At 40.2% G+C, this 13,645-nt stretch overlaps 1 protein-coding gene and 1 long non-coding RNA gene across 3 annotated transcripts in view; one reads left to right on the top strand and one right to left on the bottom strand.

Moving 5' to 3' along the window:
* LOC129523636 (uncharacterized) overlaps positions 1–13,243 on the top strand; it is a 67,911-nt gene extending 54,668 nt beyond the window's left edge. For both annotated transcript variants that reach the window (XR_008667191.1, XR_008667190.2), the window contains one exon: positions 10,972–13,243. This is a non-coding gene — a long non-coding RNA (uncharacterized lncRNA). The remainder of the gene's footprint in view (positions 1–10,971) is intronic.
* On the bottom strand, positions 10,014–11,198 carry LOC101145089 (tropomyosin alpha-3 chain-like). Its single transcript, XM_055346902.1, is given in 3 exon segments — positions 10,014–10,484; positions 10,924–11,078; positions 11,081–11,198. Coding segments are annotated over 3 exon segments (744 nt in total).
* Positions 13,244–13,645: the final 402 nt, after the last annotated feature.

Below are 13,645 nucleotides of genomic sequence, written 5' to 3'. Positions count from 1 at the left end.
ATGTTGAAACCTAATCTCCAATGCAATAATATTAAATAGTGGGGCTTTGGAGAGGTGATTAGGTCATGAGGACTCTGCCCTAATGAATAGGATTGGTGCTTTTATAAAAGAGGCTTGAGGGAGCCTTTTTGCTCTTCCACTATGTGAGGACTTAGCAAGAAGACACATCTGTGAAGCAAAAATCCATCACCAGGCACTGAATCTGTCGGCTCTTTGATCTTGGACTTCCCAGCTTCTAGAACTATGAGAAATAAGTTTCTTTGTATATTACCCAGTCTAAGGTATTTTTAAAAATAATAGCCTGAATGGACTAAGACAAATGTGCAGTAGTTTTCAAAAACGCTTTTACATATGTTATCTGATTTGATGGCATAACAAACTCCACTTAGGCAGGGCAGATATTATTAGGCTCACTTGCTAGATGAGGAAATTGAGGTACATAAAGTATGAATGTATTAAGCAGGCTTATTCACCTGACACTTAACGGAATTTGAACTAGGCATTGTGTGAAATGCAAAATGAATAAACTCAAAGTCGAGTTGACGAGATAGATATAGACATCAACAAGTATAAAACAAGATGGCCTAAGAGAAGGCACAGAAGAGGTAAGAAGGACAATGAATTAGTGCCCAGATTTCTCTGGGTGCTGAGATCTCTTTCAGCCAGGGCCATGTGAAAACACTCTGGGGTGGCAGATGAGGGTAAGGAGGCATATGGAAGAGGGGGTGCTTCTGAGTTGGGCTGTACAAAACTGAAAAGGATTTCCATAAGGCCTGGTACAGAGATAAGGGATCAGTGGAGGGGTATAGCAGGTTATTGCAGATAGTGCAAGCAAATGGATGTGGGGAGAATAAAAGAGGATATATATATATTTTTTATTTTTATTTTATTTTTATTTTTGAGACGGAGTCTTGCTCTGTCGCCTAGGCTAGAGTGCAGTGGTGCCATCTCGGATCACTGCAACCTCTGCCTCCCATGTTCAAGAGATTCTCCTGCCTCAGCCTCCCGAGTAGCTAAGATTACAGGCGCCTGACACCACATCTGGCTAATTTTTATATTTTTAGTAGAGATGGGGTTTCATCATCTTGGCCAGGCTGGTCTTGAACTCCTGACCTTGTGATCCACCTCCCTCGGCCTCCCAAAATGCTGGGATTACAGGCGTGAGCCACCAAACCCGGCCAAAGAGGTAATATTTTAAAAATAATTTTTAGTTAAACAAACAACCACTTTTGTGTTTTAGAAATACACTTATTTTTGGCTGGGCGCAGTGGCTTACCCATGTAATCCCAGCACTTTGGGAGGCCGAGACAGGTGGATCATGAGGTCAGGAGTTTAAGACCAGCCTGGCCAAGATGGTGAAACTCCGACTCTACTAAAAATACAAAAATTAGCTGGGTGTGGTGGCAGGTGCCTGTAATCCCAGCTACTCTGGAGGCTGAGGCAGAGACTTGCTTGAACCCGGGAGGCGGAGGTTGCAGTAAGCCAAAATCATGCCATTGCACTCCAGCCTGGGCGACAGAGTGAGATTCCGTCTCCAGAAAAAAAAAGAAAAAAAGAAATACACTTATTTTCTTGGACTGTGGTAGAAGGATTTTGCTAAAAATATTGTTTCATCCTATCCTGTTACTGGCTTTCAGTAAATCACAAAGCGTTCACTTGTAATACTTTTCTTTAAAAATAAACATCCCAGGATTGTTTTCATCCTTTTTATTAATTAACCCCTAAGCATGGTGCTAAAATAACTGGGCTTGTTTTTTTTTGTACTGCATGACCAAACTCCTATATTTTGAACCACTTAAACACTTCTCATGAGAGCCAGACATCCCTAGTATTGTGTGCTCACAATAGCTAATGGCTTAACAAGCACTGTCAGGCAGCCTCACATTTCAGCTGCTCGTTTTGCTGAAGGCAGATAATTTATGCTACATCCCACAGCACAGACCAAGTACATAAAACCAGAGAGGAATGTTAATGGAAAAAATTACAAATTCTTAAAGTGACAGGGCTTTTATAGTTAACTCTTTTAATCAGTTTGCAGTGTTATCAGGTTATGTGAAAGTTTGAATGAAATGTGGAAAATGATAAATGAAAGAAGTTTGTAAAAGGCAACAAATACAGTATATTTGATTTAAAACATAGGGCAGTGTTTGGCACATAGTAGGCATTCAGAAATGTTTTTTGAATGAATAAGTGAGTGGGTGTATTTTTAATTTCTGGTGTACTTAATATACATTTTATTTTGTTACTACTAAATTTTACTGAACTGGCAAACTTTTTAAATATGTGGAATGAATTGTAAGACTGATAAATCTTTAAGCAAATGTAGTTTAATTTTTGCTAGAATTTTTTGAGACATTTGCCTTATTTTATGGCTATGACTTAATTATAAATATGGGCAGAATATTAATCATAGCTCTCAGACAATTCAGATTTTTCAATTACCTCAGATAAATTTTCTGCTTAGTTTAGTTAGAGCACAATAGTAAGAGCAAGATTGTAGGGTGGACCAATCTAAAAGTGTTATGATACCCTGGGTAAATTAGTTCTTCCTAGGAAAGACTGACACATTTTCTTCAAATAGAAAAGTTACTTCTGGTAAGAGCAAGAACTGATTCTCAAAAAACACTGTATTTTACTTTCTCTGTTCAGAGAGTTAGGCTTTCAATTTGGTTAACAAATAGCCCTCTGATTTTTTTTTTGTAATAAAGGAAACAATACCTACTAATTATTAAGTACTTTTCACTGGTAGTGACTGTACTAAGGCCTGTACTGAGACAGGCATTGCCTCATTTATTTTTATCCTTACTCCAACATTATGAGGTATATACTGTTATCATCCTCATTTTACAAATGTGGAACAGAGGCATAAAGCCAAGGGCACAGAGCTATTAAGAGATGGAGCTGGAATCCAAATAGAGCTCTGATTCTAGTATTTAGTGACTGAGTATTTAGTCATTGTCTTTCTACGTGTATGTTTAACTTATCTAAAATAGTTCATAAGGTTTCATTTGAAACTTATCTCACTTGCCAGTGAATGTGCTACTGTTTGATGCTACAGAAACGTTTTCACTTTCTTTCACTTTTAACTTCCTATTCTCTAGGCCTTAGGAACTAGGTAACCTAATAAACTTGCCTTTTGAAACAATACTGAAATAGCCAGCATTTATTGGCTGCTCACTTTGTACCAGGCACTTCCTAATTGTTTTACAAGCATCTTATTCATTACAACATTCTTCTACTATTCGCCCCTATTTTACAGATCAAAAAATGAAGCTTAGTCAGGTTAAGCAACTTTGCTACCAAAGTTAGGAAATGTTGCTACTAAAGTTAAGCAATTTAGCAAAATTAAGCAACCCTAAATCACATAGGTTAAGTAAGTAAGCAGTGGATTTGGGATTTGAACTCAGGTTGTTTGACTGACAGTTGGCTTACTTAACCACCCTGTTCTACTGCCTTTTTTTTTTTTTTTTTTTGAGATGGAGTCTCACTCTGTCGCCTGGGCTGGAGTGCAGTGGCGCGACCTCAGCTCACTGCAACCTCCACCTTCTGGGTTCAAGCAATTCTCCTGCCTCAGCTGCCGAGTAGATGGGATTACAGGCGCCCACCACCACACCCAGCTAATTTTTGTGTATTTTTAGTAGAGACGGGGTTTCACCATGTTGGCTGGGCTGGTTTTGAACTCCTGACCTCAGGTGATCCGCCCTCCTTGGCCTCCCAAAGTGCTAGGGTTACAGGCGTGAGCCACTGCGCCCGGCCGTCTACTGCCTTCTTAAATTAAGTAGTGGGCCTGTCTCTGAGCAGATTCAGACACCACTTCCCCTCCCTTGTAAAGCATGCCTCTCACTGACATTCCCAGTCCACCAAGTGAGAAACCTGCAAAACTCAGACTCCCATAGAACATTGCTCTGAGACCTATCAGGCCTGCACATGTTGGAATGTTCCATATAGATTTTTTGATTTCTCATTGTTAGAACATTGACAGCCTTCAAGATTCCCCTAAGGGAGGACAAACTTTTTTCTGACATGTGAGCCACTCTCTGGTTACAGATGGAGGGCGTGGATTGCATCTGTCTTGGGGCTGCTTCTCTCTCTCACCAGCTGAAATGCCCCAAGCACTTGCCTGCTTATTTTTGTTCTTGCACTATTTCCCACAGCTTTTTTTTTTTTTCCTTACGGTGAAGCACAGATCTTTCTGTTTCATGTGGCACCAGCTGTCTGGTTTGCTCCCTCTGTACCTGTTACCACCAGCTGGAGCAAATGGGAAAGAATACATTTGGTAGAATGGGGCTGACCCATGAGGCCTACCTCTGTTAGCTCAGTGGGTACCCTCCACAGGGGAAACAGTGTGAGTTTTTGCAATGTTGCTACTCTCCCTGGGAGGTCTTTTAAGGGCTGAGTACCTAAAGATGTTTTTCTATCAGACTTTTTTTTCCCTCCGCCCCCCCGCCTAGGTTCCATCTTGCATTCCACTGCTAAATCAGATTAACACCAAAAAAACTAATACCCGATGGGATGTTACAGTTTACAACAGATTTTATATTCATTCTCTCATTTAACCCTTACAACCACCTGGTGGTAAGTATAATACATATATTTAGGTATGAGAAAACTGGCTTAGCTGGTGGTTGAGGTGGCTCATGCTTGTAATCCCAGCATTTTGGGAGGCTGAGGCAGAGGGATCACTTGAGCCCAGGAGTTTGAAAACAGCCTGGGCAACATAGGAGATCCTATCTCTATAAAAGAAAAAGAATTCAACAAAAAAGAAGAGAAAACTGGCATAGAGTAGTTAAGTAATTTGCCCAAGATCATGCAGCCCAATATACTTTTGCCAGGGAATCCCTGTTCCTTTCTACTATCTGATACTATAGTAGCTTTTTCTCTTTTTTTTCTTTTCCTTTCTTTTCTCTTCTCTTCTCTTCTCTTTTCTTTTCTTGTTTTTTGAGACGGAGTCTCACCCTGTCACCCAGGCTGGAGTGCAGTGGCACTATCTCGGCTCACTGCAACCTCCTCCTCCCCGGTTCTAGCAATTCTCCTGTCTCAGCCTCCTGAGTAGCTGGGATTACAGGCCTGTGCCACCACACCCGGCTAAATTTTGTATTTTTAGTAGAGACGGGGTTTTACTTATATTAGTCAGGCTGTCTCAAACTCCTGACCTCATGATCTGCCTGCCTCAACCTCCCAAAATGCTGGGATTACAGGCATGAGCCACTGTGCCTGGCCTATAGTAGCTTTTAAGTAGCATGATTATCAAGTTGAGTGAAGCTCTTGAGAGGTGTTTTATACCATGTAAACTCTTTGTAGCAGAGAGCATTTAGAATTTGGAGGTCAGCACAAGTGGCCAAGCTGTGGCAGGTGTTCAATAAATTGTTGTCGAACTGAGCTGGTCAGATATTGTCACCAATTTAGCCTCAGGCAACCCTTTTAATCTCATTTGCCTTGTATTCTTTTACTGCCCTAATGGTCTCAAAGGGTTGTTGTAAGGATCAAATGAGATAACCTATATCACTATATAGAGTGATATAGAAATGTAAGGAATTATCTTTATGCCAATGTTTTAAATTCTGAATTTTTCTGGCAAACACCACACTTTCTATTTCCTTTATGAATATTTTTCTTTGAGATGATCTTGTCTCAAAAATGCTGTGGGAGTATTTTAGTGACTGATTGTATCCCTCTTTAAAAAAGAAAAGTAGAAGGAAAATGGAGAAAAAAAAAGAACAAGGGTTAATGGGAAGTGGAAAGGGTAAGTTTTAGGCCTTGGAGGCTGCACTTTTAAAGAAAGACAAACAGCAAAGCAGTTGAAGAGCAAGTGAAAGAGCAAACATTTACAGAGTTCTTACTGTGAGCCAGGCGCTGTTCTACATGTTTTGGTGTATTAACTTGATTAATCCTCACAGTGACCTTATGAGGTAGATACTCTTCTTATCTCCACTGTACAGGTGAAGAAACAAAGCACGATGTGGTTAAATAATGTGTACAGGCCATACAGCACCTAAGTGGTAAAGCTGGAACTGAGGCTAGTCAGCATTGCACCAGGGCTCCAGTGCTTCCCTCTTCACCATGCTGCCTTTGTAATCTGGGATGTGAGAGAAGCAGCACATGGGATATCTTTTAGAAAACTGAAGAAAATGCTTAAGGAGAGAGCATTTGATCCTGCTCTAATGTTATTTGTCTTCAAAATACTTTTTGCTCACTGTTAAAACATAGATGAATCAGCAAAGCCATAAGATTGGTAGATAATGTTTTTGTCTTTTAGCCTGTCCTTCAACCAGAACCAGTCCTAGCTGCTTTTACTGGTGATTTTCTAAATTTTATTTTTCAGTTTCCTGATAATTTATTCTTTCCCCCAAACTATAGTGCCAATAGCCTGAGTAAGAATGAGACTTTCTTACTTAGTGTAGTTCTTCTTTCTTTTAGCTTCCTTGCACTGAATGAAGCTATTATCTCTTTCTTTTTAAATTGAATATTTTGAATAGGCGGTAAGTTCAAAAAGAAAAAGAAAAAGAAGGCATGTCATGAAAATTCTCCTTTCCACTCCTTTCATCATGCTTAGTTCCTAAACATCCCAACCCCAATAATCAGTATTCTTAGTTTGTATTCTATCTTTTCAGAGTTTCTTTTTTTTTTTCAAGACTGAGTCTTGCTCTGTCGCTCAGGCTGGAGTGCAGTGGCGTGATCTCGGCTCACTGCAAGCTCCGCCTCTCGGGTTCAAGCGATTCTCCTGCCACAACCTCTCGAGTAGCTGGGACTATAGGCGCCCGCCACCACAACTGTCTAATTTTTTGTATTTTTAGTAGAGACGGGATTTCACCGTGTTAGCCAGGATGGTCTCGATCTGCTAACCTCGTGATCTGCCCGCCTCGGCCTCCCAAAGTGCTGGGATTACAGGCATGAGCCACTGCGCCCGGCAAGTTTCTTTATGAATATAGAAGCAATTATGATTTTTTTTTAAATACAAAAGGTAATACTATTCTGCATCTTACTTTTTTAACTTATTGTATCTTGGAAATCTTTCCATATTACTACTTAGAGAGCATTTTCATTTTTTCCTTTCTCATTTTTTACAAGGTATAGTAATTCGTTTTGTGGAGTATACTTTATTGGACCAGTCCTTTATTGAAGGACATTGGAGTTTTTTAGTCTTTTTAAAGCTACCACTTAAAATGCTTCAGTAAAGGGGCAGGAAAGGTAAAATTAAGACAAGAAGCAACATCTAGAAAATCTCCAGATACGAAGTTGTGATCTAGGAGGCAGGAATGAAAAAGTTCTGGCTCTGTCTTGTGATGGGGCACATCTGGAGTGCCAGAGGCTTGCATTTTGACTACACCTGTTCTAGTTGGAGAAAGAAGGAAAACAACTAGCATGGTGAAACCTCAACACACCTGAGCTTGGTTTACTGCAAAGTCTCAGGGTGAGGACAGATTGACAGCTGGTGTATGAGCTGCCCAAAGGCAAACTCTTGTAATAAAGAAATTGATGGCATGATAGATAGAAGTGAGATAAGCGCTATTAACCACAGGTAAACTTCTTTCAACAGACTGCTACCAATTCTCATATATAACTTGCAGTAGAAAAAAATTAGTTCAACAACTCTATTCCTAAACCTTTAAGTAAGCTCTGACACCTTATCAAAGAGCAAAAGAGTAGATTTGTCTTTTTACCTTGGACACATGTCAAATAAAAAACCTCAGCAAAGGGTAAAGAGTTTAAAAAAGAAATTAAATACCTTAAACATGTGATGTTTAGTACTTTATTAAATGCTTCTTTTGATGACAGTATCAAGGAACAGTTTCATCTTAGGCATTCTAAGGTTAATAATCACATATGTAGGATTTTATATCATAGTTTTGATATGGATTCATGGTTTTATACTGTTGATAAATAAGAAATAGCTTGTAAGCTATCACAGATCATCACTGTACTTTAAAAAATGGAATATAGCTGAAAAACGCAAATATATAATTTACACCAGTGTTACACAAATGTGATTTTAGGGATCGACAGTGAAATGTAAGTTTTTTTTGTTTTGTTTTGTTTTTTTGAGATGAGTAGAGTCACACTCTGTTGCCAAGGCTGCAGTGCAGTGGCATCATCATGGCTCACTGTAGCCTCAATTTCCTTGGCTCAAGCGATCCTCCCATCTCAGCGTGCTAAGTAGCTAGGACCATAGTTGCATGCCACCACACCTAGCTAATTTTTTATTTTTTGTAGAAATGGGGTCTCCCTATGTTGCCCAGGCTGGTCTTGAGCTCCTGGGCTTAAGCGATGCTCTCATCTTGGCCTCCCAAAGTGCTGGGATTACAGGCAAGAGCCTCTGTGCTCAGCCTGATATTTTAAAATGTTAATGTTGCAAAGGATTTTCTGATCTGCGTGGTTAAGAAAGAAAACTTAATATTGCTTCTGATATTCAGCTATAAACTCCAGTGTTATTTTGGAGGGACTGGTTTTTTATATCAGAAAGACAGTTATCAATATTCAGTATCAAAACAGTTGCACTATTGATTTCTCTTTCTCCCAATTGGCCCCAAAGAGACCACATCAAAGGAGAGTACATTTTAAGCCAATAAGCTGCAGGATGTACACCTAACAGACCTCATAGAAACCTTACCAGAAAATGGGGACTGGGTAGGGAAAGAAACTTTAAAAGATCAGCAAACTGCCAGCCCACGGACTGCAGAGGCTGTCACAGCCAGATGGGGGTGGCCAGGGTGCCACAAACCCAAGGAAGCAAAGTTTCAAAATAATACAAAATTTTAAAAAATTTTGTATATAAGGTATTCAAGGTTTCTCCAGCACTGACTGATACAAAGCACGATGAGATGGCACTTTTAGAGATAGCAGCTTCAAACCCAGAAAAGGCTAATGAGATGAGTTTCACATGGCTAAATCAGTGGCAAAAACATAATCTTTCTTTCTTTCAAGAAGGTAGGAAAGCAATTAAGTAGTCACCGCAACCTAAGGGGCAAGTGATCCATTCTGTAAGCAGTTGGGAGGACAAAAATTTGGTCTCAGAGGTCTTACCATCTTAATTTGGTCACTTCTAATGAAAAAAAATTTGAAATAACGTTGTCCAAAGATATCTTTCTTTGTTTTTTTTGAGACAGAGTCTCGCTCTGTCGCCCAGGCTGGAGTACAGTACATGATCTAGGCTCACTGAAACTTCCGCCTCCTGGGTTCAAGTGATTCTCCTGCCTCAGCCTCCTGAGTAGCTGGGATTACAGGCACACGCCACCACGCCTGGCTAATTTTTGTATTTTTAGTAGAGACGGGGTTTTACCATGTTGGTCAGGCTGGTCTCAAACTCCTGACCTTGTGATCCACCTGCCTTGGCCTCCCAAACTGGTGGGAATACAGGCGTGAGCCACGGCACCCAGCCAGGTTTTCAGCTTTAAAATATCTTTTTTGTTTTTTTGTTGTTGTTGTTTGGCTAACTCCTCCTGGAATCACCTTTCTGGTTTGGCTGGTATTTTGTACAGAGCAATGAGGTTTCTCATAGTGGAGTCTTTTCCTGGGCTCTGTTTGGCTCTCAGTAAGGCAGGCCTATACTTTTTCCTCTCCTCTATGGAGAGGGCAATATGCATTTAGCTGAAAAGTCACCTTCCGAAAGTGAGAAAGGGATTAGATTGCTGCTTCAGAGCTGTGGAATTATTTGGAATGTTTTGCAAATGGTTGCTACAAAACAACAAAAAAGGTAATTACAAAATGTGCACATCATAACATGCTTTTAAAGACACTTGCACATCATAACATGCTTTTAAAGACACTATGCATTGTGCTCACATTCCCTTAAATGTTGTTTCCAAAGGTGCTCAGCCTTTAGCCCAGCTGCAGTCTCCAGGAAGAGGCAGAGACAGTTTGGCAAAAAAGAAACAGGGGAGGAGGGGGCCACGAAAGTAGAAAGCAGCCCCCAAATTAAAGATCAGCTCTCAGTTGAAGATCAGCTTCGGGCAGGCCGGCCTCAGGCGGAGTCAGAGACAAAGGGAGGAGCAGCAGCAGGGTAGGACTGGGGTGTTCTACATCTCATTCAGGTCAAGCAGAGTCTGGTACAGCATCCTTTGTGTACAGAGGTTCTCCTCTTTGTTGCATTTCAGTTTATATTCCAAGTCATCAGTTGTCTTTTCCAGCTTGGCTACCAATCTCTCAGTAAACTCAGCACGGGTCTCTGCCTCCTTGAGTTTATCAGTGAGAATCTTGATCTCTTCCTCATATATGCCTTCTTTTTGAGAGTATTTTTCTTCAGCATCACTTAGACACTTCAGGTTCTGGTCCATCAGTCTGATCTGCTCATCTGTCTCTTGGCAGCGGGACTCTGCCAGCTCAGCTCGTTCCTCTGTGCATTCCAAGTCTCCTTCAATGATCACCAACTTACGAGCCACCTCTTCATATTTCCTATCTGCCTCTTCTGCAATATGCTTAGCTTCTTTGAGTTGGATTTCCTGGAGTTCCATCTTTTTGTTTGTTTGTTTAAGACGGAGTCTCACTGTCTCGCCAGGCTGGAGTGAGGTGGCGCGATCTCAGCTCACTGCAACCTCCGCCTCCTGGGTTCAAGCGATTCTCCTGCCTCAGCCTTCCGAGTAGCTGGAACTACAGGCGTGTGCCACCACGCCCAGCTAATTTTTTGTATTTTTAGTAGAGACAGGGATTCACCATGTTGGCCAGGATGGTCTCAAACTCTTGACCTCGTGATTCGCCTGGCTTGGCCTCCCAAAGTGCTGGGATTACAGGTTTGAGCCACTGCGCTGGGCCCTTTTCTTCATCTTTTAAGGCCTGGTTTTATTTGTTTGTTTGTATGTTTGTTTTGAGACGGAGTCTCACTTTGTCGCCCAGGCTGGAGTGCAGTGGCGCGATCTCGGCTCACTGCAAGCTCTGCCTCCCGGGGGTTACGCCATTCCCGGGCCTCAGCAAGGCCTAGTTTTCAATAACCTTCATATCTCTTTCACTCTCATCAGCAGCTTTTCCCTCTTCTTCCAGCTTTTGCAGGGCAGTGGTCAGGTGCTCCTGAGCATGGTCCAGCTCCTCTTCAACCTGCTGGATCCTACGATTCAAGGAGGCCACCTCAGCCTCAGCCTGTTTCCGGCCCACTTTTCTTCCTCAACTTCTCACTGGAGGCCCTCAGCTCTCTCCTCTGCATCATCTGCCTGCTGCTGCAGAACCTGGATATTGCACTTCACTTCCTCCATGGTGGCGATCCCAGCCATGGTGCCCACCCAGCTACTGCTCCAGTTCTGGTTCCTGCCTCTTCTGCTCAGCATTGCAGCTGCTTCTCCTTTCTTTTATTTTTCTGTATTAAGTTTTGTTCCCTTTTGTTTTTAAAGCAACAGATGAAAGGAGATAAAAATGTCAAGGAAATACTGACTTGAACTTTATAAATATTGGTTCTGATTGGGGATGATAAAACAGGTAAAAGAAAGGAGCTGAAGTATGACTGAAGGAATCAGATTTCTCTAACCTTGATATTCAAATTGTATTCTATAGATATAAATAGCAAGATTCTTTAGCATTTGGAGTTAATTAAATTGTGAGGAAGTTATCAGGGCACATTTTGTGTTCTTCATTACTCTGAGAAACTTTTCTGAGGTTCATTGAGAAAAATATTTTTAAACTCTGTGAAATCCAAGTAACTCTGGAGGAAAAGCAAATTGAGCAATTTGTTCTTTCCTCTTTGAGGTTTGATAAGGTGTAAAAATGTATTTAACAAAGCAACTTCTTTTTCCTTAAAAATTTTGATCAATAACCCTGAAAAAGTTTTTAAAATTCAATTCAGTATGTTAATTGTATGCTTTCCATAAATACATTTTTTGAATATTTAAGGTAACAGTTTCAGAAACATAACTGAATAGCTTGCTTGTTCTTGAACAAAGAGTTTGAATCTACGATGAACTAAATTAAGTTATGTCTTCCCAAGTAGTCCACTTAGACACTGACTTGTTACCCTCTTTCTCAAGTCCAGTTTTTCTGAGACTGGACCAGTTACATTAGGATAACTTTGGGTCTTTAGGTGTGATTATTGTATTGTGATAGTGCTAAAAATATTCATTCTTTTTAGAGATACAAACTGAACTGTTAGTGGATAAAATGTCAGGATATTTGGGATTATTTTAAAAATAAATTAGGATGAAGGGTAAATGAGTGGCAGTGTAGATGAAACAAGACTGGCCATATGTTTATTTATGGAAGGTGAGTGAGGAGTATGTGGGTAATGTTATAGTATTCTCTCTAATTTAGTTTAGGTTTAAAATTTCTATTGCAAATAGTTAAAAGAATCACTTGTGGTCTTGTTAAAAATTCAGAATCCTGGACTCCACCATAGATCTTTCAAGTCAGAGTCTCAAGGATGAAAGATAGAAAATGGCTTTTAAAGTAGTCCACTTGTGCTCACTGAAGTTTGAGGATCACTGGTAAAAAGTTTCCTTGTGTACCTCACTCATTGTGTATCCATGTCATCCATGTGTGTATTTAGTGGTTTTCATCATTCACCCTATTTTCCCATTTGCGGAATGCAATGGCAAGTTAAAGCAATTATACTGAATTTGGATAATTCAAACTTTAAAATTTTGTTTCAAAGCATTCATAAAGTGAAGCCAAATAAAATTTAAAAAACCTTTATTTTTAACTGAAATAATCAGATAAATACGTTGGCTTTTTTTCCACTTTCAGCTGGGAATGGATTACTTTTGTGAATGTCTTAAATTTCTTCTCTTACCAGGGCATCAGCATCCTATTCCAGACATCTACTTGCTTTCACCAGTAGTTCCTTGTTCTTTCTCAGATGTACCATATTACCAGGCACCTCTGAGACTTTGCCTATGGGATTCCCTCTAATTGAGGCATTCATCAATCCCCTCTTTACCTGGTTAATTTCTATACCTTCTCCCCACCGCTAACACCTCTCACTTATTCAGGGAGGCCATTATTGTATTTGCAAGGTTGGATTGCATTCTATTCTTTTGTGGTTCCATAATATGCTGTAATACAATAGTGCTATAATGCTGAACATGCTATATAGCACTTTACACTTTGTCATAAGACTCTATTTTTCTGCCCTCCTCTCTCTCTTCAGCTTGACTATAAAGTCAGTTAGTTAAAGATTGTGCGTTTTATGATCGTATCTCCACTGCTGTGTACTGTGCCTGGCACATAGGAAATACTTACTGAATACATGACGAACAGCTGAATGAGTTCACAAAGTAGCTATCTAACATGCCCAAGCATCTTAGGAAGTGTTGCAGTCATTCTTTACGGCAAAAAGAAAGAAAGAAAGAAAAAAAAAAGCTTCCTGGATATAAGACACACTTCTTGGTCATAAATATAGATCTTGGAAAAAAGTTCCTGAAAGGAGGACTAAACTGTAGCAAGAATTTGTCTTGGGTATAATAATGTTGATAATCACTTTGCTTCTATGCTTAGCCTTTTTCATATATCTTTATTAATTTCTCATAATTAAATTATATCTCTTGACCCAAATTTTTCCGAATATTTTATTGTGAAAAATTTCAAATGTCCAAAAGAGTCCAAAGAATTGTGTAGACTGGGCACAGTGGTTCACATTTGTAATCTCAGCACTTTGGGAGGCTGAGGCAGGCAGATCACTTGAGGCCAAGAGTTTGAAACCAGCCTGGCCAACATAGCTGTATTAGTCTGCTTT

This window comes from Gorilla gorilla, chromosome 6, assembly GCF_029281585.2.
Source record: "Gorilla gorilla gorilla isolate KB3781 chromosome 6, NHGRI_mGorGor1-v2.1_pri, whole genome shotgun sequence".
Lineage (NCBI taxonomy): Eukaryota > Metazoa > Chordata > Mammalia > Primates > Hominidae > Gorilla > Gorilla gorilla.
The sequence above is the reverse complement of the archived record's forward strand: the minus strand, read 5'-3'. Positions and strand labels throughout refer to the sequence as shown.